Source organism: Engraulis encrasicolus, chromosome 3 (assembly GCF_034702125.1).
Source record: "Engraulis encrasicolus isolate BLACKSEA-1 chromosome 3, IST_EnEncr_1.0, whole genome shotgun sequence".
Taxonomy (NCBI): domain Eukaryota; kingdom Metazoa; phylum Chordata; class Actinopteri; order Clupeiformes; family Engraulidae; genus Engraulis; species Engraulis encrasicolus.
In genome coordinates, this window is record NC_085859.1 from 33,132,259 (window position 1) to 33,157,961 (window position 25,703).

Below are 25,703 nucleotides of genomic sequence, written 5' to 3' on the forward strand. Positions count from 1 at the left end.
GGTTGTTCGGGCCTTCCATCCTGCTGCAGTGCCCAGGGGGACCATTCACTATCTTTTCTCATAATTGACCAACAGAAGTCTACCAGGACAGATGTACAGAAGCGAAGCATTTCCTTCACATTGTACAAACTGCCGCACATTTTGTTGACATATTTGGATCACTTCTACACAAGTGATAGCAGCTATATCCTCCACACTTTGAGCAGAGAGGATAATCTGTCTAGTAGGCCTAACATCTATTCTGAAATACTGTTCCAATATACTGCCCGTCAGAGCAGCCATTATATATCAGCGTGAAATGGCTACATTTGAGAGCTCCATTATACTTAAACAGGGCCCACGTGTATTGGCAACGTTGACAGCAGCTTCAATATGAAAGTGACATTCTGTAGACAACACTATTGAACTGGGACTTAATGTGTGGTTGCAGCTGCTGACATTAAGAGTAGTTATATGCATCTGCCTTCTTTGCGCTTCCCCATAGAGTCTAACAGATCAGACACCATTGATACGTATACACATAGGCCTACTGTAAGCATATCATCCATATATTGGCCAATTTGATCACACTCCCCACCAATATCATCTCTATAGTACCCATTAAGTAGCCCATAGTTGTTATGTGCACCCCATAAAGTACATATGAAGAGTTCAGATGCAAAACCCCCTAACTCCATTTCTGAAGACCTGCACTTCTATATTTTTAGAGAACCCTGTTGTTGGTTTGGTTTACATTCATGTACTTGATAATATATATAAATAGTTATATTACATAAATAAAATGAAAAATATGCAATTTTGATAGCTTTGTATTAAATAAAAATTAATTAAGATTATTTTCTGAAAAGGCACTTAGGGGTTTTTGCATCTGAACTCTTCATATACCCTCATAAAGTACACACAGACAAAACAGATTTTAAGTGACTTCAGTTGTTTGTCGGTATGCGAAAATAGGAATTTAAGCTGTGTGAACATATTTTATTAAAGTGACAAATTCAGTGTCGGACGTCAGCATAGCTATAGTGCAAAACAATTACAAAGGGAATCCAAGAGTGATTATTAGTATACTATAACACTATCATTTATGATTTTTTTTTCTCAGTGCTTGTTAATACAGTCATTCTCTACAAAAGGCAGCAGGGTAATTGGTCTCACAGGCACTGTGACTGTCTCTACATGCATTGTTCAGGACTGGTCAAAGGCATACAGTGAACAGTGAAAGATATACAGTAAATATAGGGCTTTTTGGCATTGTAGGCAATTCTTAAAACGAGTAAACAATGTTTTACAAAGCGCAAGACACAACACGTTTCGGTGCAGATGTCTGGTAACAAGTGTGTTATACAAGTACTACAGTAATTAACAGTAATTAACTATTCCTCAATTTAAGCTGGTCCACTAGCAAACCAGGAATATGTCTCAAGTGCATAGTCAGTCCGTTACACATAGGACAACTATAGGCCTATGATTAATGACAGTATAAAACCTTTCCTTAAAAAAAAAAATCTGTACTAGATTTCATACTAAGACAGCCTCTTTGTTTTCCATACAACAGCAAATGTTCAAAGTATTAAATACTTATTGGACTAAAGACAGGAATTACTATCAGGGTTTCTTCCTCCATAATTCCACCACTGTTTACTTAAAAAAAATAACTTTACCTCTTCTCCAGTGGATGGCGCTAAAAACAAATTAAAATAAGACAAACAAAAAAGCCCTCATACATACTTACGAAGTCACTTTTCAAAGGAAAAAGATGGCTGGCATGACTGTAACAAATATACAATGGCAATCGTGAAAACAAAGGTAACATTAATTCAGCTACAATAAGGTCGTTGGTCATAATATTATAGACAGAGACACTAGTACACACCATGGCCATGGGTCCCTTCATAAGGCATTGATAGGGTCCCCATTCATGTTTTTAAGACAACATCTTTGTTTTTTGCTTTGATGTTATGGCTCATTATAGAGGCACAATACCAGGCAAGTTTTGCATGGACCCAAAATTACTTTTCAAAGAATGTTTAAAGACACACAGAGACAAAGACAGAGACAGAGACACAGGCACACACACAATAAAGCCTCCACTTTTCATGGTTAACAACACTGATACTGTATCTGTAGGCCCTGAGTCGTGCCAAGTGCTGCCGGATTTGGTTCCTATGTCGTTTTGAAAAAAGAAAACATTCAAAATGTGTGGGTTTTTTTTTTGTAAGGCTGCAAGTGCTGATAACAATACAGTTATTATCACACTTTTGCTGTGATCCCATTTTGCAACCGTACGCGAGCAGTAGGCATAAAACATAAAACATAACATAACATAAAAGGTTCACCTTGATATTAGCTGTCATTTAAAAACAAACACCTACACTCCTACAGCCAAGGACAAGCACAGTGACTTGGTGAAGATACTCCTTCTTGCTGGAATGGCATCCTGTGTTCAGCATTGAGTGTTTATGTCTTGTGTGCCACAGTAAGGGCACATGTGGCAGAGATCAGCTTGGACCACCACCACCTCCTCCTCCTCCTCTTCCTCCTCCTCCTCCTCCATGCTTCCATTATGCTGAAATCCGTGATTTGGGTTCGTGAAAAACCCTCAGTGTTACACTTGTAATTTTGCCATGTGTGTAGCAGGAAGTGTAGGCCTATGTTACCCTGTAGTTAGAGAGTCAGAGCCCAAGCCCCAGCCTTACAGCCAAACGGCAGAGGCAATGCCACGGACTTAAGGCAGTAGCAAGTCCAGGGTTGTTCATGCACCCTGGGTGGTCCGGATCCCAGTAAGTGGAGTGCACGGATGGATGGATGGATGGTCTCACACCAGACTGATGGTCTCGCTGTACTCGTCCTCCTTGCTGGCGATGTTGTCCGGGTCGGTGAAGCTCAGGCCCTGGGGCCCCATACTGGTGGGGATGGCCGGCTTGAAGGACCAGTTCCGCACCGAGATGAAGGGGAAGGAGGAGGAGAGCCGCACGGACGAGCGCAGCAGGTGCGACTGCGAGGGCATCTGCAGTAGCGTTGGGGACGGCGTGCTGGCGCCTGGATATGGCGGTGGCGGTCCATCTCGGTAGTACACCCCCCCACCACCTCCACCTCCATGCCCATGCCCACCGTGCCTCTCCAGCCTCCTCACCAGCTCCTGCACCTCCACCTGGAGCTCGGAGAGCCGACTCGTCAGCGCCACGGCCCCGCCGCCGAAGATCTGCACCTCAGGGATCCAGCGCAGGTAGCGCTGCATCCAGACGCGCACGGCGGGGCCGTCCAGCTGCGGCAGCAGCACTCCGTGGTAGTCCAGCGGCCGGCGCTGCCACGCCTCGTAGAACTCGCGCGAGGCCGCCTGCGGAGAGGCGTCCGGAGACAGCATCCAGCGGCTCAGGCGCTTGGCGCGCAGCATCTTCTTCAGGCTGTCCGTCTCCTCCTTGAAGAAGCCCTTCTTGGGCGGGGTCTTGAAGGCAGGCAGCGACAACTGCCTCGTATGCTGTGGGGGTTCGATTATTTTTGTTATTAGTGCACATATTTAATATTAACTTATAGTGTTAAAGGAAAGATACAACAATAAACTTTAAGTAATAGTGCAAAAGTCATTAAATCCGTAAATGTAAAGTGCTATAATGTATAATTGACTTGTTTTATATTTATGTGTATATACTTTTACAACATTTCTACTAGAACCCCCATGGTTCTTGTGAGCGCTTATCCGGAGTCCATTTACAACATCTTGGCAGAAGATTTTCTATTAGAGAAAGATACAGTAATTCAAACTCCACCCACCCAAAGCAGAGGAGTGAGCTCAAGTTTGGTCTACTAAGGGGAAATTGCCCCCTCCTTATTTTTCTCTTTCTGTGGTGTTTGGTGGCGGCTTGCACAAGATATGTGCTACCACCATCAACAGTAGAGTGCTAAGGGAACTCCATTTATTCTCAACCTAACCCTAGGTCTCCAAAGGTCTCCTAACTAAAGGTCGTCTAAAGGGGCGTTCACCTGACGTCATATGGATCCAGGAAAAGAATGGGCTTGATGTATCTGACTAATAGAAGACTCTTTGCTTCCGGGCTTACTTTGGGTCGGTGTGACTTCTTGGCCGCCTTGTCCACGCGCAGCTTCTCAGAGTAGACGGGGTTAATGAAGAACTCCTGCGAGCGGCAGTCAAACTGCACCGACCAGTCCCACACGGTGGGGCAGCTCAATGGGCCCCTTTGTGTCCACGGCTGCTGCTGTGGCGACTCGGCCTGCCAACACAATCAAGCCAGCCGGGCCAGTTAAGTTAGCACAGGGAGGGAGGGAGGCAGGCACAGAGACTAGCCCATGACAGAGGAGGGTAGAGTAGAGAGGGGTGGGGGTAAGGGAGGGTGGATGAGCCAGTGTGGACAAAGGGCTGCTTAAAAAGGACTGTAGCTACTGCTGAAGTACATCATCCATTTAAACATCCATGCTAAAAGTGACTCACATGGTTATCATCTGGATATCTGGATGTCTGAAATATTAACATTAACAGTTAATGTAAAGAAAATACTTTTTTTAAAGTATAGTATCCTAACATGAACCTGTAAGGGTTAACATTCACAATAATACACACATTCATATTGACCAGACCATCCACTGTATTCAAATATACATATACGTGCACACACACACACACTCTTTCAAAACACACACACACACACACACCCTTTCAAAACACACACAGATAGTAGATACAGTATTTACTAAATACACAGTAGTGCACACACAGATCCACATACGCTGTACATGCTCCTGCAAATACACAAATATCTACCTTTTCATACGCACATCCATAAATATCTATCACATTCACATACACACGGTCAAACCCGCACACACGCTCCACAGACGGAGTGCTCAGCCATGCTTAAAACATACACACACACACACACAAAGACACATATACAGTACACATATACACACCACAGAAGGAGCGCTCAGTCACCCTCAGCGGGAGGCCTGAGCTAAAAACAAACAGTGGCCACCCAGCAGAGTTACTGATGAATGCATGCATGTGTAGTCCACCATGACTGAGTGGATGGGACGAGCCCCTTCCCCAACCCGAGCCCCTTCCCTAACCCGAGCCCCAGCCCTAGCCCCAGCCCCAGCCCCAGCCCCAGCCCCAGCCCCAGCCCTTTGAAATGGAAACCAAGACCACATCCTCTTTCTCTGCATGTGGATGACTCGTCTCGCAGGCCTGCATGCATTACAGTGTAAGCAGATCTTAAACACTATCGACGGGGCGTATGCATATAATAACATGCCTATTATTCCGCAGGCATGGTTTGTTTCAAGCGGCTCTCACTCGCATCAATATTGACTCTTGTGTTATAAAATATGTAGGAGGACATGGTTAGTCTGGAAAGCCAAGTCGTTTGAGCCACACAACTTCATTTGATACGTACAAGAGGGTCTGGCTGTGTGCTAAACGATGAGAAACGTTTAGAAGTAGAGTGCTACATTTGAATCTGCCTTTGTCCAATCGCTAATGTCCCAGACTACCATTGAAAGGATATATAGTTGAACTGAAGAAATGCAAAGGCAGGCTTACAACTAGATAGACTAAACCAGGGATTCCCAAACTCCACCATGACAAGACCTCTCATGTACAGGTAGATTCCAGCCAAAACCCCCCTTACATGGTTTGTGCCACACTACTTTTTTCTGTGCACTCTCTTTCATTCATAAGTGCCCCACTGAGATAAATCAAATGATATTGATAATACATGTACAAACAATGTTCAGTGATGCAATATTTTCGGAATATAAATCAGTAACTAATCAGAATAAGATTTTGCTTATTTTTGTTTTATTTTGGTGCATGTTAGTTATTTACTATATTAATTCATTTATTTTGCTGTGCTATACTTTCCCTGCCAAACCCCTTGCTTGCTTAAGAAAGCATGAAAACAAATTAGCCCTTCCACACCAACGTGTTGTGTCGGCGCACTGGCCGTAAATTAAAACCTGGGATGAGGTTGCGGGCCAAACACAATATAAAGATTTTTTACAAAAAGCTACAAAAACAATATGCATGCACAGACTTAATACTCAAAGGAAAATTTCATGAACTCTCATATACCTATGGTAGCTTAAATGTGCCTGACCATATTGTGTTGTATAAGCTGGAGATGTAACATTGGCCTCAGTCCACTAATATTCCTATGACACACCACATTTCATGTTCAAGTCATGCTTCTATATGCTAGAGCTGTATGTGAGCCAACAATAAGATATCTGATATGATCTCACAGGCCAAACAAAATGACCTTGCGGGCCAAATTTGGGCTCTGGGCCTGAGTTTGACATCCCTGGTCTCGGGCAATGGTGGAAGCTTGTGGATGGGTAAGGCTGGTCTAGCAATGGTGTAAACCAGGGGTGGGAAACCTTTATAATTCGAGGGGCCACTTCAAATTCATCCGAGGGCCGTTAAAGTCCTCAGAGGGCCGTACTATGAACACAAACCAGGATTTCCCCCTGCACTTTAGGCCTATATAGAAGGCAGCCACCTTTACAACAGACCCCACCTTCTCTAAGTCCACTGAATATAACTTAATTGTATTGCAAATGTAATTTCTAATATTCCTTTACAAAATATGTCATATTTCATGTGAAGCTGCATAACATTAAAATTACAGTATATCAGGAGTCAGATAAAACGGCCTCAAGGGCCGCAAACGGCCTCAGACATGGGTTCCCCGCTCCTGGTGTGAACAGCACACAGTCGTACCGTGAGCAGCATGCCGAGTCTCTGCTGGGCGCTGTTGAAGAGGAAGGTGGAGAAGACGGGCACGTGGAGGCTGTCGGACAGCACCGTGAGGTAGGTCTCCGAGAACTGGAAGGCCGGGCTGTGCTGCTGCAGCAGCTGCCACACGCACTCCAGGAACAGCAGGAACACCGGCGACTGGAGGTGCTGTTTGGACAAATCACACGCAACCATGTAAAACACACACACACACACAATGTGAAACGGTAATAAAGATGTGAAAATGATACATGGTCCTAAATGAGAGTTCATTGAGAACAGCGTTTAAAACATCTGAACCACTGATCTGAATATAGAAGGACGCCATACATCGCCATAACCCATTCATCTCTATGATCATGATTGGCCCTTGGAAAGGTCCAGCTCAAAACACTAGGGACAGATTATGATTCCATGGGCTCCTGGGCCAGATAATGGGTAGGCCAGATGTGAGAGTGTATGTTGTTGCGGGTATGGGGAGGTAGTAATCTGAGATAATGTTCGAAAATATAGTTGGTAAAAGTGCGATTTTAGCGCAATATGAGAATGGTAATTCAGAGGCTTGGGCTTCAGGGCCCCCTTGACTCTTGCACCCGTCCATGGGACTGGACCTGGTAGGCCTGTGCAGTATTCTGCATAGTGTTATCACATGTTGGCAATATCTTCAAGTTATGTGGGATGCATGTACTGTATGTCTGTATAAAGGCCTGTGTGTTTTGTTTTTTGTCAGTTGTGCAATAGTCTTGTGATGTGATGTTATGTATATGTCCTGTCTTAAACGAGAGTTGCTCAGGGACTCAAAATGAATTTCAGTCCAAACTGATAGTAAAGCATTATCGTATCGTATCGTATCTTTCCTTGCATGTGACGGTACTGTACCTCTTTGTCCTTGTGGTGGAGGTGATTGCAGCGGTCCTGGAAGTTGTGTCCAGCTGCGACCCACTCCTTCTGGACCAGGCTCTGGAAGCCCATCAGGGTCCTGTAGTAGGGGTCCAGCATCAGCTGCACCAGGCTGGACACCACGCAACACAGGTCCGAGCCCTCCTCATCTACAGGGACCACGTGCATAACATCAAACACGCTAGTAGTAGTAGTGCTTTATAATATAGCGGACTACCCAGATCACATCCACCACAGTGAACACGCTAGTAGTAGTAGTAGTACTTTATTGATTGATTGATTGATTGATTGATTTTGTTTATTGACATTGTACAAAGCATTAAAAAGGTATACAACTAAATAAGTCAATAAATATGTATTGAAAACCTTGTACAACACGTCAAAAAGATAACACAAAAAAGCTTTGGGAGCTTGTTTCCATTGTGGTCCTTGTGAATGTGCAGTGTGTACCAGGGCTTGAAATTAACTTTTTCGCTTTCCGGCCACTGTGGCTAGTGGTTTTCCCGAGTCACCAGCCATCCAGCCATTCAACTAGCCACAAATTTGATTTCGTTATGTATTTTTTATCATGACGCTGTACATATAACCTCAGAAGATGAGGTGCTTAAAGCAAGAAGATGAGTGCATGGGTTTTTACATGGAAATAAAACAAACAAATAGAAACTGCGTTCTACTTTACCTGAACTTAAATATAAACACAATACACAAGGGGCAAATTGCAGAATATACACTATTCTGATATGTCATACCATACAGAATAAGCTACCTGCCAAATTGGCTAGTGACACTGAAGTTGTTACCAGCCACAGCCAAGTTTTACCAGCATTTGGCCGGTTGGCAGGTGCCAGTGTCAAGCCCTGGTGTGTACTATGTGCTAGTTACAATCAGTGTATATGAACAATATGTGAGCAATCCAAACATACATGTATCACAATGGACACGAGTGTTACTCGTTACTAGTCAAATACAGTGAGATGTTGTTTGGGAACAGGAAATGTATTGAACAGGAAATACTGTATTAATACTACATTCTTGCGAATCTTTATTCCAAGACATACCCTAGCAAAGATGGATTTGCTTTGACCTACCCATAATAAGGACATTCGTGTTTTCTTTCTCCAAACATTCAACCACCTCCAGAGCTTTCTGTAGACACTGTCTGTGGAGTGCAAAACATTTACAACAGTGAATGAATGAAATGATTGAATTTTTAAAAATATGATGCGGACAGGGATCTGAAGACAAATTCAACTGACCTGATGATGTCTAGCCATCCAGTATTTTCCAAAGATGAAAACCATTTGACATCCGACACCCAGAAGTCTGTCGAATTGTCTACAGAAGGAAAACATTTTTGTTGAACTCATTTGTAAACAGAGGCAAAATAATCCCATACATTGTAAGTAACAGTGCACACAATTACCAGTGAAATGAAAAATATTTAAGAATTTTCGATGAGTAATTTACAGTTTATTCATTGTAAACCATTTGAGCCTTCAAACTGTCTGTTCAAAGTTGCAGTGACAAAATCACTGCACATACAGTGCCCTCCATAATTATTGGCACCCCTGGTTGAGATGTGTTAAAAGCCTTAAAATAAATTCAGTGTTTATTGCAGAAGAATACTGTCACACTGAAAATTTTAGGAAAATGTAGCCTTCAACTCAAATGAATTGTAGGAAAATAAAAAAAATCCCTGACTAAAAAATAATTATTTTTCATTAAATCACCTGTTCCACAATTATTGGCACCCTTAACAATTCCCAGGAAATAAATATAATTGAAGCATTTCTGTCATTTCTACAGTAGGTTACAAAGTTTACCAGAGTATGTAGGAACATTTAATTAGTAATTCATCACTTCCTGTTTCCCTGGGGTATAAATATGACGTGACACCGAGGCCATTTCTCTTATCCACTCTTAAACATGGGAAAGACAAAGGAACACAGCATACAAGTGAGGCAGATGTGCGTCGACCTTCACAGGTCAGGCAGAGGCTACAAGAAGATTGCCACTCAACTGCAGCTGCCCATATCTACTGTGAGAGGAATAATTAAGAAGTTCAAAACAACTGGAACAGTGGTAAACAAGCCTGGACGAGGACCCAAGTTTATTTTGCCACCACGCACAGTGAGGAGGATGGTAAGAGAAATCAAAATATCTCCAAAGCTCACTGTTACAGAATTACAACAAATGGTAGCATCCTGGGGTCACAAAGTCTCCAAATCAACCATCAGGCGCTGTCTACACGCCAACAAGCTGTTTGGGAGGCATGCACGGAGAAAACCTTTCCTCACCCACAATCATAAACGCAAACGTCTGGAGTTCGCCCAGCGGTATTGGGGCTTCAACTGGGACCGTGTGCTTTGGTCAGATGAGACCAAGATTGAGCTTTTTGGCAACAAACACTCTAAGTGGGTCTGGCGTGCCACGAAAGATGCACATGCTGAAAAGCACCTCATACCCACTGTGAAGTATGGGGGTGGGTCATTGATGCTGTGGGGCTGTTTCGCTTCCAAAGGCCCTGGGAAGCTTGTTAGGGTGCATGGCATCATGAATGCTTTGAAATACCAGGACATTTTAAATCAAAATCTGTTGCCCTCTGCCAAAAAGCTGAAGATGGGTCGTCACTGGGTCTTTCAGCAAGACAATGACCCTAAACATATGGCCAAATCTACACAGAAATGGTTAACCAGACACAAAATCAAGCTCCTCCCATGGCCATCTCAGTCCCCAGACCTAAACCCCATTGAGAACCTGTGGGGTGAGCTGAAGAGGAGAGTACAGAGGAGAGGACCCAGGTCTCTGGATGATTTAGAGAGATTCTGCAAAGAGGAATGGCTGAAGATCCCTCTTTCTGTCTTTTCCCATCTTGTGAAACATTATAGGAGAAGATTAGGTGCTGTTTTGTTGGCAAAAGGGGGTTGTACAAAATATTAACAACAGGGGTGCTAATAATTGTGACACACATTATTTGATGTCAAATAATTATTTCTTTATGTGGGATTTTTTCCCCACTGAATAAATGCACTTGTATTGAAGGTTGGATTTTTCTCTCTTTTTCCATTAAGGTCCCATATTATTTAGAGAAAAATAATAATAATTGGAAGCTAAAAAACACATCTCAACCAGGGGAGCCAATAATAATGGAGGGCACTGTAGATAATTACACGTGTTGAACCGCCAACAGGAAGCCCAGACATATTTGTTCTCTGACTGAGTAAATAAAGCCTGGAGGCGTACACACACACACACACACACACACACACACACACACACAGTAAAAGGTCAACATGGAGCATACTGATGTGCGATAAGGATGGCTCAGGCTCATCAATGAGGAAGAACTGCTTGAATTTGGAGTAGGCCAAATTCTCTTTCTCTCTCTCACACACACTCACACTCACACACACACACAAACTCTCTCTCACACACACACACACACACACACACACACACACACACACACACACACACACATACACACACACACACACAAACACACACACACACACACACACACACACACACACACACACACACACACACACACACACACACACACACACACACACACACACACACAAGGCCAACAATATGGAGCATACTGATGTGTGCGATAAGGACGGCTCACCAATGAGGAAGAACTGCTTGAATTTGGAGTATGCCAGCTGCACCTCCTGTAGAGAGGGCAGGGTGTCACCGAGGTCCTCCGTCTTCACCGAGTACAGATGGTTCTGTGCCACCGCAGTCAGCATTCTGCAATGTATCAGAGAGCCATACTATATAGAGACTTACACGATCACAGCAAAAGAGCTAGACTGTACATTGCGTCTAGGTGCATCACATTAACTGGCAATACTGCAGTGTTTTCCCCTTTGGATAGACAGCATGTAGTTGCCAAAGTTTGGATGAGGTCTTCAAACTCACAGCAGAAGTGGCAATGTTCAGTACATCATGCATGCCCTTGGTCAGTTACAGTACTTCAAGATTGAAAATGTATCAGGTTGGACCAAAATTCAGATGTAAAAGGTGTAAAATTTGAACTAGTCAATCAGAATACTTCAAATTAATGGATGTGGCAAATATTCATACAAAAAATAGCAAGTTTGTGAATGGCCCGGGAACACAAACAATAAAAAAAGCGCACACAAGCTCTTCAAAAATTCCTCAAGAATTCCATGACTCAGCGTCATCAGAGCATAATTTAACTTCTACCTCGCCAGAGTCCAAAGTATTGCTTATTGCTGCTTTTTATCAGTGTTGTGAGTAGGAAAAAACAGAGGAGCTATCGGGAGTCCCCAGCAGATGCAGCACACAGACAGCGCTTCCTGCAGGAAGGAACTTTGGCTGAACAAAGCCTTTTAGGGGGACTTCTCACCCCTCACTGATAGGATTGCCAGATGAGGCTGAATATTTCCAGCTCAAAAAATGCCTGGAGGCACTAAATCCTGCCCAATTCTATTTATTTCTATGGCCAAAAATTGGGTGTTTTTTGCCGGCTAAATGCCATTTTTACCCGCAGACGGTCATCCTAAACAGCCCAATTGGGCGGGAAACCGCCTAATTTGTCAACACTGCTCAGTGAGGGTGTGGGACAAACAGGGAAAGACACACACATTCATAGCCCTTGTAGGCGACACTTTGAAGCAATACCAAGCAAGTTTTCACCCCCAATTTTGAACCCCTTCATGCTGAGCATTTATTTGACTTGGCTGATCTCCATGGCACAACATTGCATTAAGTACGTTTGGAGAAGTTCAGTCAGAAGAAGCAATTCCAATGATTATTTCCAATCTGAGTTTTTTTTCTTAACCTAGTGTTGCTTTAGTTTAAATATATAAATATGTGTTCAGTGAGAATGCGCATTTAACTCAGACATGAGTCAAGGCTGAATGAAGATCTACAAACCCCAACTCAGATGAAGTTGGGACGTTTGGTAAACAGTGAATAAAATCAAAATGCTATCATTTCCAAAGCATTCAATCTATTCATTAGATGGAGAATAGTGAAAAGACAACATATTAAGTGTTAAAACCGAGAAAAAACATTGTTTTAGGGGACATATGTACTCATTTCTAATTTGATAAATCCAACACGTCTCAAAAGAGTTGGGACGGGGACAATAAATGGCAGCAAATGTCGAGGAAGACTAAAAACAAAACAAAAGACAACACTTAACAGTTAAATACATTAACCGATGAGATGATTTTATATAAAAAACAGTGTTAATTCCTATCTTGGACATGATTTCACCAGCTTAAATGGTGGGTGTATTCCTTGTCATGTTTTGCAATGTTTTCCTTTCTGTAGTGCTTACAGTGTGACAGGTCTTGACCAAAAACCCACCATTTTATCACCTGCTGGTCCTTATGATGGAGCCAAACTGTTAAAACATAGTAGAGAATGCAATTTGACCTTACTATGTGGCAGTAATCGAAGATCTCCCTTCAAAATATAATGCACGAGTGGCTTTTCATGCTGTTTAAAACCCATTTATACCATTCAGCACTGTATTTAACTCTACAGATGAGTGAGAACATCTTAACCAATGCACTACTGCACCCGCATGCCATCATGGAGGCTGACTTTTGAAGCTAGCACTAACACAAGTTTTCACTGTAGCACAGAATGTGCAATGCTCTATTATTGTCAAAAAGAATGGACTTCTACAACTTCTGCTGGCTTCTGTAAGCAAAGGACAGTTTCCCATGTCTTCTGGGTCTATTTCAAGTGAGCTCAGGTGCTTAGGAGAATGTTACACCCCTGTATCATTTTCATGCATTAAGCATTCTTAATATGGTCAATTTTCAATAGCTCTAATTCCTGGAGTGCTAGAGTGAGACTACAGCCAATATATATTTCATTATGTCATGAACCTATACAATGATTTTATTAACAAAAATATGTCTTATATACACTCAATCGTGGTAAATCAAAGGGAATTCAAAAATGTATGTAATAACTATGGTATTATTCCCTTTGCAGCTTTAATTCTGAGTGACTCAGCCTCTCTGTGATGATCTTATACCTGGACACCTATATTGTCCGTCAGTACAATTCATTTTGAAATGGTCTTCTTTGTTGTTTTATCTTATTTGGATGTTTACTAAATTTCACTGATCCCCGTCCCAACTCTTTTGAGACGTGTTGGATTTATCAAATCAGAAATGAGTACATATGTCCCCCAAAACAATATTTTTTCTCGGTTTTAACACTTAATATGTTGTCTTTTCACTATTCTCCATCTAATGAATAGATTGAATGTTTTGAAAATGATAGCATTTTGATTTTATTCACTGTTTACCAAACGTCCCAACTTCATCGGAGTTGGGGTTTGTATTTCATGTTGCTTTAAATATATTCAGCGAGACTGCATAATTTAACACTCAGAAAAGAATCTTCCACAATCACATACGGAACACAGAACATCTACATCCAGAGCAGGGACTTGGGCTCTGTAGTGCACTGCGAGGTCATTTTTAGCTGTTGCCAGCATGATGTAATTAAGATTATGCTAGCAACTTAAAATTCACCCAAGGTGTCTAAATTGAAGTGATTGGAATCTAAGTGAAGGCTCTGGAAGTCTGCTGACTACCGCAGGTTATGTATTGCTGAATCTGTTCCAAACACAATAAGACAGCACAGCACAGCACAGCATAGCACAGCACAGCGAAAGGCCTAGTTCACATGCAAGCAGTTGGCTGACTTGCATTTCACGGATATTCATTCACAGGATTTCATAATTTCCTCCTTACCTCTCCACGTAGTTCTGAGACACTGTATCCTCCTGCATCAGAGGCACCGTGGCCGTTTTGAACAGTGCACAGCCGCTGTGATGGGACCAGCACCAAATCTACAGGACATAAAAATTATTATAGGCATTTCTCAATCCCAAGTGAATTTCATTCAAGAAAGGAGAGCGATACACTGCATTCATAACACAGAGGGGGAATTCTAAAGTGTCTTTCATAGACTTTTAAGTTCACAATTCACCTAAATAATTCTGGAAAGATTATTTTAGTTGTTTTCAATTTCTGATATGCTCTTGCTTTACATTGAGCTATCTTTGCCACGTTACGATGTACACATGTGCCCACCCAAAACTCAGTTAACCAAACGCACTGTAGCAATTAATCAGTGCACTTTTAAACAGTGGTGTGAGACAAACTCGGCTACTAAAATGCATACCGGTAAACCTTTCCCGTTGAATTTCTTGGCCGTCTGGAAGTCCTCATCTGTGACCGCTGCAGGCACAATAAAGTACTGCGGCAACCTAGAAAAAAAACATGTTCATGCAGTAATTAACAGATGCACAATATGGGTCGAGTTCCCCTACAGTACAAGTTCATTATCGCAAATCATGTTACAAGAAGCCATTCATTACAGTGCAATTATGTCATTATTTGATTCAGAAATAATTAGAACAGTGTAGTGTGGTGGGGTGGCGTCCGCGCCAATGTCTTATCCTGTGCGTATCGCTCGCTGCGTAATTCCAAGAGTAGTATGATAAAAGGAAGAAAGGAGTCGCACACTGGAGCTGGATGCAAAATCAAAAACTGTATTAAACAAAGCCAAAAAAAAGTAAATAAAACCGACAGACAGGGGACAAACGTTTCGGGTCTAGCCCTTCATCAGTGTTCCCAGTTTGAGGAAACTGGGAACAACTGTCAAACTGGGAACACTGATGAAGGGCTAGACCCGAAACGTTTGTCCCGTCTGTCGGTTTTATTTACATTTTTCGGCTTTGTTTAATACAATTTTTGATTTTGCATCCAGCTCCAGTGTGCGACTCCTTTCTTCCTTTTATCAGTGTAGTGTGGACAGACCATGATCATCACTATATTCAGCGGAGTTCACTGACAGAGTTATACCATGAGAAAAACAGCATCCAATAACACATCAGATAATAAACAGCTTTCAGAAAACCATCTCTGCAAATGTTTTATGAGATAGGAGTCAGGCTATCGCAAATACTGCAATAAACACCATCGTTTCTCACAGAACATTTGTTAGTCAAGCTGTATTGGGGGTTATCCAATCTCAGACGCATGTGACAGTCATCATTGGAAAGTCTATGATGCGCAGCGTCATATGAAATATCCTATGAAACCGCACAAAAAAACAGCGTACACATTCTTTGTAAAGCAATTTTGCACTACGAAATCAAGGATGGTAATATTTGTTGTCAAGGTGGCCCATCATAACTAAACAGTGCTGAGGGAAGCCCTGAATACACACAACAGAAATGCACATTTGAAAGAGTTCTAAGACTTGGGTTTTCGGGACAAGAAGTGTACCTTGGAAAGAGTTCAAATGCATAGTTTTCAGTTACTAATCTACAGTTTCCTTTCGTCCGTTTCATCTCCTGTGCCCAGTCCTCTGTGGCGTCAAACATAACTGTTCTCCATTTCCGCTGCATCTCTGTGAATTAGAGATTACAGGCGAGAGAGAGAGAGAGAGAGAGAAAGGAAAAGAAAGAAAGAAAGAAAGAAAGAAAGAAAGAAACAAACAAAATAAAGAAAGAGAGAAAGAAAGAGAAAGAAATAAAAGAAAGAAAAAGACAGCGAGAGCAAAAGAAAGAAATAAAAAAAGAAAGAGAGAATGAATTTTAAATGAATTCTCACACGATTAATAATTAGCCCACATCTGTAATGGATACACCCTGGATAAACAGCCAGCTAATGCGGTCCTCATGACAAGGCTTCCTATGAGAACATGGCTCTCTGTTTCCTCAGCCACACCAGACTGTGACATGTGGCAGCTGGACAGAGGCACAGGTTCACAGGCAGACACTAATGTAACGTGACAGTCACAATCCCACTGCTCTATGACGATGCCTTTTCTACTGTCAGAAGCCCCCAAACCATTGACCAGATGACAGGCAGGTCAACACTCCCTCACACTAATGGAAACTCATTCACACATTGCACGCACACGCACATGCACACGCACGCACACACACTGTACATTCACATCAACCAGACACACACACACACACACACACACACACACACACACGCACACACACACACACACACACACACACACACACACACACACACACACACACACACACACACACACACACACACGCACACACACGCACACACGCACACACACTGTGTTGTCCTGTCAGAATACAAAGGGGCCATTGAGGCTGAGCAAGGAGGGAGTGCGACAGAAGTGTACAGTTGGGGAGTCTGTATGCCTGCCCATTTACACAGTCGGACAGCCCCATGCAGACAGCAGCTGGAGCTAATGGTGATGTCCCCCTCCCCATGACAATTTACATTAGCCTAAACCAACTCACCATCACTCACCTCACATCACTATTTCCTTGGATGTCAAAAAGTCAAAAGGTTATATACCGAATGTTGAAAGATATATCAACCCTTTGCTAATGTACTTTTAAACTAACCCTACTTAGCATCTGCACTTTTCCCTATGCACTTTGTATCTACTACTGCTGTTGTTGACTATTTCCTATGCACTCTGTATCTGCTACTGATGTTCACTATGATTAGGTCCTCTACGCTTTGTTTAAAAGCATCTGCCAAATGCAAATGTAATGTATTGTAATGTAATGTAATGATGTATTTTAGGAAAACAAAACGATTTAAACACCACAAATAGTAGGATATAAATAAAAAAATGACACCAGCAAGTTCAGGTTCATATCATTTTGAACTGTCCGTTTTAAGTCACTTAGCCACTGTTCACCCCATCAAGTAAAACTGAGAGTTTTAAGCAAGTACTTGAGTCCGGACTCCATTTTTTCTATGGGCTTGGACTCGTCTTGGACTCAGACAATGGTCTTGTCAAATTAGGCTGTTGGACTCACCTGAGTCTGTCTTCATTTTGTTTAGAACACTGGCAATCATACAGTAGATTCTGCTAGTGGAGCTTGAAATCCAATAACATAAGTTTGTCTTCACATCCATAGTGCATAGGCTACCTTCAAACATTCACATTATTAACGGTCATCCTTTTCATTGTTAAACACTGACTGACATGCGACTCAGACTTGACTTGCACTCTAATCTTTTTTGGACTTGGCCTCATCTCGACCTCAAACCTCTTTGGACTTGGACTTGTCCATGACTTCACTATTCTTATCTTCAACTTGTCTTGGACTCTATAGGGGTGGACTTGACTACCGCCCTGGTTTTAAGTCTGGCCCACAAAAAATGTCCTTACCTGCATTATTGGCACTGTACGAGAAGGCGAAGACACATTTAAGGGACTTGGACTCCAAACAGTGGTGCACGATGCCCTGGAAAATCTGCAACATAGAAAGGTAGCTTCAATCAGTTCACATCTGACTAGAAAGTAACATTTTTTTTCAAACTTCATACGCAACTACAACAGGTTTTGTTGTAAAATGATTATTTTTTATGCTATTGAACACATACTTTAAAAAAATGTGACAGAGTTTTTAGAACATCTATCAAAATCACATTTCTGAATCACATTTTCTGCTTCTCAGTGAAAAAGATGGAAAGGCCACCATACCTTCCTGGCATCTTTTTCATCTGTGAAGGTTAAACAATATTGAAAAACGCGAAGGTCTTTGCAGTGAATGATAATTTTTGATGGATACTTGTTCTTTAACTGGGGACCAGTTATCAGTTTCTTCTTGTCATCATATCCTAAGGATGACAATAACAAACATATGTTAGTCATCACTTTAGAAATGTGAGAGACTTTTCATTAAATGTCAACAGTAAAGTGGCAACATAGTGTAGTACAAATTCACAGAATTTCCAGCATGGCCTCTTACCTCCATAGATGTGATCCACACACATCAGGGGAATATCGTTCTCTCCATATAGCTTATTCTTAAAGTGCTGGGTCTATTATAAGACACAAAATCATACATCAGCTTTCAGCACTATGCAATTATAATCATACTGTGGAAATACTAATAATAATCATCATCACCATCATAATATTCACAATCAAACTTCACACAATCATTATTTCAATTCCAAGAATTGAATCAAGCCACTGCATTTACTACACTGTAATAATCATGTTATGATTGCATACATATAGTGTTGATTGCAAACGCACATGGTGTTTCAAAGGTTTGTTAGTAGATAGATTTGCTAAGTGCTAAAATGAGTATAAACATAACAATTTGTTTGACCATGAAGCCTCATCACATCGTTGTCAGCAACAGAGTATGTCAAGTATGACAATCGTGTTTACAAGCAGCTACTGCTCACTTCCTGTGTGCTTCATGTCACAGCCATATCGCCATATCTGGTTTTAAGAACTCGCCAAGCCACTTGTGCACTTCTGTCAACCACTGTGAATACCACAGACTATGCATGTACACTCCCTTTCTCAAGTAAGTGTCTAAAACGAGGATTGCAGCTATCTAGATTAAAAAGGAGGATGACAGAGCACTAACAGTGACACCACAAAGAATGAACAACAGGCCTAAAAATGCACACACACACACACATGAAACATGAACGATGAGGCTGAGTCACACAACAGCTGAGAGGTCTTGAGAAGTAAAGACAAAGGCAAGAAAAAAGCAAAGAAAAATTACAAGAGACTATAATGCCTCTTTTCCACTGCCGGTTTTCAGGTAGGCCTACAGCTCGACACAGCGAGACTGGGTCGCCACTTTTCGATTTTCAAATAGGCACGACATAGCTCAATCGTAAAGCAAAAACTGGCAGCCGAGTCCAGCTGTAGGCCTACCAGAAAAGCAACAGTGGAAAAGAGGCATAAGAGATTCTAAAGACGATATGGTCTAACTTCAGCGCGCCTCTGAAGCAAGTGCTAGACATCAGGACCATTGGCCTGTATGGGGCACGGGGGAGGGGGCAGTTCCGCAAAATAAGAAGTCTGTAAAGTGAGAGCGTTAGCTGAGCACCAGTTCCCCATTCTGACTTCAGCTCTCACCGGCACCACAGATAACCTCTGCACAGTACAGTAAGCATTAGCAAAGCAGATAGAGGGCCGCTAGCAAGTCAACAAAAATAGAAATACATACCTATACTATGGGGTATGGGGCATGGTGTGAACATACAGTACTAGGTCAAAGGAGGGAGAGGTATTGACAAGAGTTGGGGGTGTGAAAACTAAGGCGCCAGTCATAAAATGTGTGCAATGTACATGTGATAATCATATGCACACAGTGTGTGTCTGTGTGTGTGTGTGTGTGTGTGTGTGTGTGTGTGTGTGTGCGTGCGTGTGCTCACGCATACAGCGTGTGCGTGTTAGTGTTCACAAGTGTTAAATTCAGAAGTGTAGAGGGGGATTGTGTCCGAGTGTGTACATGTGTACAGGTACGTGAGTATATAGTACTTGTATGACAGAGAGAGGGAGAGACAGAGACAGAGAGAAAAAAGAAAGAAAGAAAGAAAGAAAGAAAGAAAGAAAGAAAGAAAGAAAGAAAGAAAGAAAGAAAGAGAGAGCGAGAGCAAGCATGTTTAATTCCGCACCGTGTCCTCCGTCTGAGCCTCATCGCTGATGAAGGAGACGCGGAAGTTGGTGCAGACCAGAGTCCCAAAGACCCCGCGCTGGGACAACTCATCCTGGGTGAACTTGAGCACGGGGTTGGCACTGCAGAACACCACCTCACCTGCGGAGGAAGAAAACAAGGAATTAGGAATAGTACTATCTTTTACCTGACAAGTTTCGACGGTACAGCTTCCGGTGTGCAGTTTCCAGCATGCAGTGAGTGCTAGAAGATATCTGAGTCATATACTAGCATTTCATGTTTACTAGTAAACAACTATGGTTTATACAGCCTATTCATATGTTTCATTAAAATAATTTCATAGATTGCGTGCACATCATGAAGAACCTACTCTTGACACAGAAAACTGTACGGATGAAGAAGTTAAGGAATATTGAAATTAAGAATACAACTTGTCACCTATTGTCTACATGTGGACACCAAAGTCCAAAGTTGCCATGTTGATTGGATCACTTGCTTAACTACACTGATTGAATCTATTGCTGAAACTTGTGTGTATGGATCGATCTGAAATAGTTGCAAATGTAAAGGTACCTTTCAATCCTTGCATGTATAACCTCATGATTAATGGAAGAACAGTTTATTACTTTCAAATGAAAGAATGAATAAGGTTGACTTGCAGTAAAGTGTAATCCTATTAATTATATCAACTTCATTTTGCTCACCTCGTATCAACATTTGGTTCTTGAGTTCTTGGGGTTGCTCAATCAATAGGGTCACATAGTGACTGATCAAATCAAATGCCTTCAGGAAATAGATAAGGACTTAGGAACTGAAAGGTAAGCGGAAAAGCCCCATGGATCCTGGCCATGTAATGCTTTAAACTTTTGTACTTTTTTATATGCTGGATGCTTTGGATAAATAAACCATCCAATTTTAAGAATTTGACACCATGCTCTCTGACTCTTTTAAAAGAACTTGCCGGATTCTAGCTAATCATAGAAAGTTTGCAAAATGGATTTTTAAAATGATTTTCATGGTTTGGAGTAGAATGGCAATCCATCAGTGCGTATACATGCAGTTCAGTATCCCAAATATGAGGCATATCCCGGTTATGATCATATTCGGGATAAGGTGTTTATATGAGCACAAAACGCAATATCTCAGTCAACATTCTTGGCCGTTGTAGAATTCTCTTCAAATGCGTGTAGCCTGGATACCAGTGACAGCGTTCTATGGGAAGCCCCTGTATCCGGGATAAGGTGTTTACATGCGGCAGTATCCCGGCTTCTGTCGGAATACTCCACCTAGCATATCCTGATTTCTCAGTATCCCGAATAAGGGCTTATTCGGGATACTGACATGTTTATATGTTCAAACGCAAATTAGGGATACTTAATATCCCGATCATATTCAGGATACTGAACTGCATGTAACTCAGGGCCTGGAAGCTGTAGGCTACTGTCCGAAACATGTCAGGTGAAAGATAAAACTTTTACATGTTTGAAGTATAAGAAAAATGTTATTTTAACAGTTGGACATAACAAACGTCATACATGTAAAAAGAAATGGTAGTGAGCGGCGCGCTCTAAATTCCCCTCTCCAGGTAGAAAAGCGTATGGGTCATTTCACATGAAATCAGACACTTTGGGACCCGACCGACACACATTTCAATCATACTTGCTGTGCCTGTTTAGTAGCAAGGTAGCACCCCAGAACTGCATTTGTGTGAATCTGACACCATAATTAAGGGAGAAACAGACCAGCGAAGGTTAAGAACCAAACACCCCATTTTCAGGAGTTGTTTATGACCTTACAGGCTATGTTTAGACAAGAAACCGGCCATTTGAAAATATAAGCTTTTTTGATATTCAATTTTTAATTTTTCAATGCATCATAATTCATATTCTGAAGGTTGTTGTAATCCATGCCGTCTGTGTAATTTGTAGAGCCAGAAAAGAGCTTTCAAACAAAACCTCAGACATCCTTTTGTGACTTACACTGACTGATAAAATCAAGGCTGAATGCATAGTGTCCTATCCTCATATGTACACCTTTGCTGGTCTGTTTCAGTGACTGTTAGGTTGAGGGAAAGGTCTTGGCAACCTGTCCAATGCATCATCACGCGACTCAAAAGGGGAGATGACCTGTGGCGTTATATACTATACTGACCGGTTGGATGGGAGACTGGGTTGGAAGAAACATATACACTTCTTTCAACAAAAGTATAGTCTTTCTTTTCACTCTGTTTATTTCGAATTTATTTACCCAATTCATATCTATATATATTGTCCCCGGTTTCCTTTTATGTCTCTTCTGTCTCTCTGAAGTTCTCACTGTATTTTGTATCATGGCTATTTAGACTTGTACTCTACAGTAGTTCTAATAGAAAATAGTAGTTCCAATCCCAGAGCTTTATAACTGAAAGTTTGGCAAATATATGTAGCCTTGTTACCATGTATGTAGTTCCCAGTAAAAGCCCATTTGGTCTGAGACAAATTACTACAAGATAGTACATTAAAGGGACACTGTGTGAGATTTTTAGTTGTTTATTTCCAGAATTCATGCTGCCCATTCACTAATGTTACCTTTTTCATGAATACTTACCACCAGCATCAAATTCTATGTATTCATTATGACTGGAAAAATTGCACTTTTCATACATGAAAAGGGGGATCTTCTCCATGGTCCGCCATTTTGAATTTCCAAAAATAGCCATTTTTAGCTGCAAAAAAGACTGTACTTGGACCATACTAGAAAATATTTGTTTATTACTCAGTAAACTTTCATGTAAAGATGACATTTGGCAATAGGCAGCCCAGTTTCAATGAGCATCATAGTTGCAGTACCTTTTTTGACCATTTCCTGCACAGTGTCCCTTTAAAGCATCAGCACTATTACGTTAGACAGCAATGTCTGACTGGGCACGAGTTTGTCTTTGGAAGTCAGTAGCAGCAGCATTGAACAGATGCCAACAAACATTTACATAGTTCACACAGCACTCTCAGCAGTGCAATCTTACCTTTCATGCAAATGATTTACTACCCTGAATGACAAAACCCCGTAATGTACTACACGTGAAAAGGGAAATGACAGCACTCATAAAACGTACCTGGCAACAAAGCAGGGAGTCTCTCTTTTTTGGATGTCTCTTTTTCTGGGTTGATTTCCTGTTGATAGAGGCACCTCATAATTAAAACTACGGTGTTGACTTGTTAAGGAAAACAAAACACAATTTCCACAAAACATTCACACAACAAAGGGCAACAACTATACATACAGTAGCCTACCATTGCACAGCTTTCATCATCATGAAAAGGGCTTTCAAACAAAACCTCAACACACAAACCACTAAACCTCAAACTTACACCAGCTTCAACTTTCCAAACTGTGTTCAGAAGGTAAACACAAGTCACAGTCCATACAATGTGAGGTATTCAACTTGCCACTGCATTTAAATCCAACAGGCCTACTAAAAGATGTCACATGTTTTCAGCTATATCCATACACCATTTCATTCAGAGGGAAAGTTTCGTTTTATATTTTAAAAAGAACCACATTTTTGCTTGTCTGAGAATCACACAACAAAACATGTAGGCCTAAGTCACATTCATAATTACATTCCCTTAAATGTATGTTGAGTGTTTCAAACCATGGTTGAAGTTATTCTTAACAGGAATGCAAGGGCATCCTTTCACAAACTTCAGCTCATCCCCATTCAACGGATGTCTGTTTTAAGTTGCTATTTTAAGCTTTCTCCATGGGTGTTGTATGTACAATATTGAGCATTCATCATTTCAGAGCTCCCTCCAGCATCCTGTCCTTAACCCCTTCATTGCTTTGACTTTTTTGCTCTCAGCTGACTGGTGTAGCAGTTTTGCTCATACAACCTAAAATGAAATACTTAATCGCATCAGAATATAGTCCTAGTTAATAAAATGACCCAATCGTACCAGTGAAAAGTAACCAGCAATAGACTACAAATGGTTATCTTTGCAACACAATTTGACAGACCTCCATCAGTGAAACTGTAGCCTACTCCATCATATGCCTAGAAACTGTATCATTGTATAGCTTAAATTAATCATTGCAGCCAGGCCTATTAAATTGTATCATGTGCCGCTGAAATGACTGTAAAGTTGACCTTTGTACTTGGTTGCCCTGTGCAATAGGGCCAGTTTAGGCTATGTAGGCCATTAATACGGACAGACTTTGCAAGCGCGTGACAAAAATGTTCATTGTACAAGTACACTGAAGACACTCAACTGGATAGTAGCCTACCACAAAGCTTCAACAAAAGTTACTGCTTGCACTTTTTGAATTACTGAGAAGAAGTGGCGTGTGATCCGTGCCATAACAGTGGTCGCTGGTAATTTTGTTACCCAAATGTCAACTTGACCAACGCTAATGTACTAGGCCTAATTATGATTAGGCTAGCTACTAATCTTATGATCCAGTCACTGTGGTTAGTTTTAAAGAACAGCGACTTAGTTGGTCCACAAAAGGAAGCTACTTCTAAAAGAAAAAAAATGTCCCAGAAGCAGTTCTGTGTGCTTGTAAGTTAGTCGACTGTCTTGACCAATGGAAAAAGAGACATAATTCCCACATGGTTACCGACAAAGAGTCGAGGGCATATACCCCCGAAGAAACAAAAATCTATCCTATTCTTGTGGCGGGTTGTGTTTTGCATGTTTGGCAGGCTGGCTTTATTATTGATCTCATCTGCTGCGCTAAAGCAAAACAATATTATTTCACCAGCTAGTTTGTATGAGAAGGCCCCGCCCTAATCATGTAAAAGAATTGCTAGCTCAAGTTTTCAGCGCCAAAGTGATACAATGTAGCATTCCCACACATATCGCGTAACAAAGACGCAACAGAAATGGGCTGAATAGCCTGGAAAGAAAATAACCAACCTCGGGTGTAACGTAAGATACAAACGACGGTTTGGCAGGTTGTTTTCCTCCACTGCTCCCCAAACTCAACATTTCGCCAACTTCAATCCACCTCCTTTCACTGCAGCCAGGTGGAAATTCGGGCGAAATAGAGGATTGACCTGTTTTGACAGCTAACCGCGCCCATTCTACACCATTGGTTACATTTAATCAACTCTTCTCTTTGTTGGATATCCGGTTATTCTCTTGAATGCCATTGGACGGCCCGACGGTCGATCACATGGTACATCACCAAAACTTCCTGACTGGGAGGTTGGGATGTGGTGGTTGTAAACGAACGGAGGACCTGGGACATGCTGAGACAGCATCATACAAGGAGGTCCACTTGTCATCAAGTAATAACTAAATTGGAAATTAAATATGAAACTTACCTCCAAAATACCAATATGACAAGGGTAGATCATTTTCACATGAACACTCTGGACAGTGGTTAAGATTTACAATATCCAATTTGCAGCTATTTAATAAAGGAATTTATGTTAACAGAACCAGTCAAGAAAACTAGCACTCACCATTTGCTTACATAGCCTGACTTCAGACAACTGCACACTTCCTTTACATGTGGCATCAGAGGAAAAGCCCCATACAACTTCCAACTTCCTTTTCCTTTCTTATGGAAAGCTTCCAACATCCTGTGTTGGTAGTGCGCTCAAAGATATAT

The 25,703-nt window shown here is 41.6% G+C and overlaps 1 protein-coding gene across 1 annotated transcript; it reads right to left on the reverse strand.

Annotated features, from left to right (window-relative positions):
• Positions 1-953: 953 nt before the first annotated feature.
• On the reverse strand, positions 954-25,389 carry mtmr12 (myotubularin related protein 12). Its single transcript, XM_063195236.1, has 16 exons — positions 25,004-25,389; positions 23,203-23,260; positions 20,113-20,252; positions 18,432-18,504; positions 18,164-18,300; positions 17,849-17,933; positions 15,949-16,072; positions 14,840-14,924; positions 14,407-14,504; positions 11,283-11,407; positions 8,905-8,983; positions 8,737-8,807; positions 7,628-7,797; positions 6,734-6,916; positions 4,059-4,229; positions 954-3,478 (listed from the first exon to the last, which is right to left on the reverse strand). The coding sequence occupies exons 1-16, from the start codon at positions 25,073-25,075 to the stop codon at positions 2,816-2,818; spliced, it is 2,334 nt and encodes a 777-aa protein (XP_063051306.1). The 5' UTR covers positions 25,076-25,389; the 3' UTR covers positions 954-2,815.
• Between the last annotated feature and the right edge of the window lie 314 nt (positions 25,390-25,703).

Coding starts and splice junctions, on each gene's coding strand:
- mtmr12 (XM_063195236.1), bottom strand. CDS start 25,075: ATGTTGAGTTTGGGGAGCAGTGGAGGAAAACAACCTGCCAAACCGTCG. Junction 18,505..20,112: donor AGGCTCAGACGGAGGACACG/GTGCGGAATTAA, acceptor GTCTTATAATAG/ACCCAGCACTTTAAGAATAA. Junction 3,479..4,058: donor AGAAGTCACACCGACCCAAA/GTAAGCCCGGAA, acceptor GAACCCCCACAG/CATACGAGGCAGTTGTCGCT.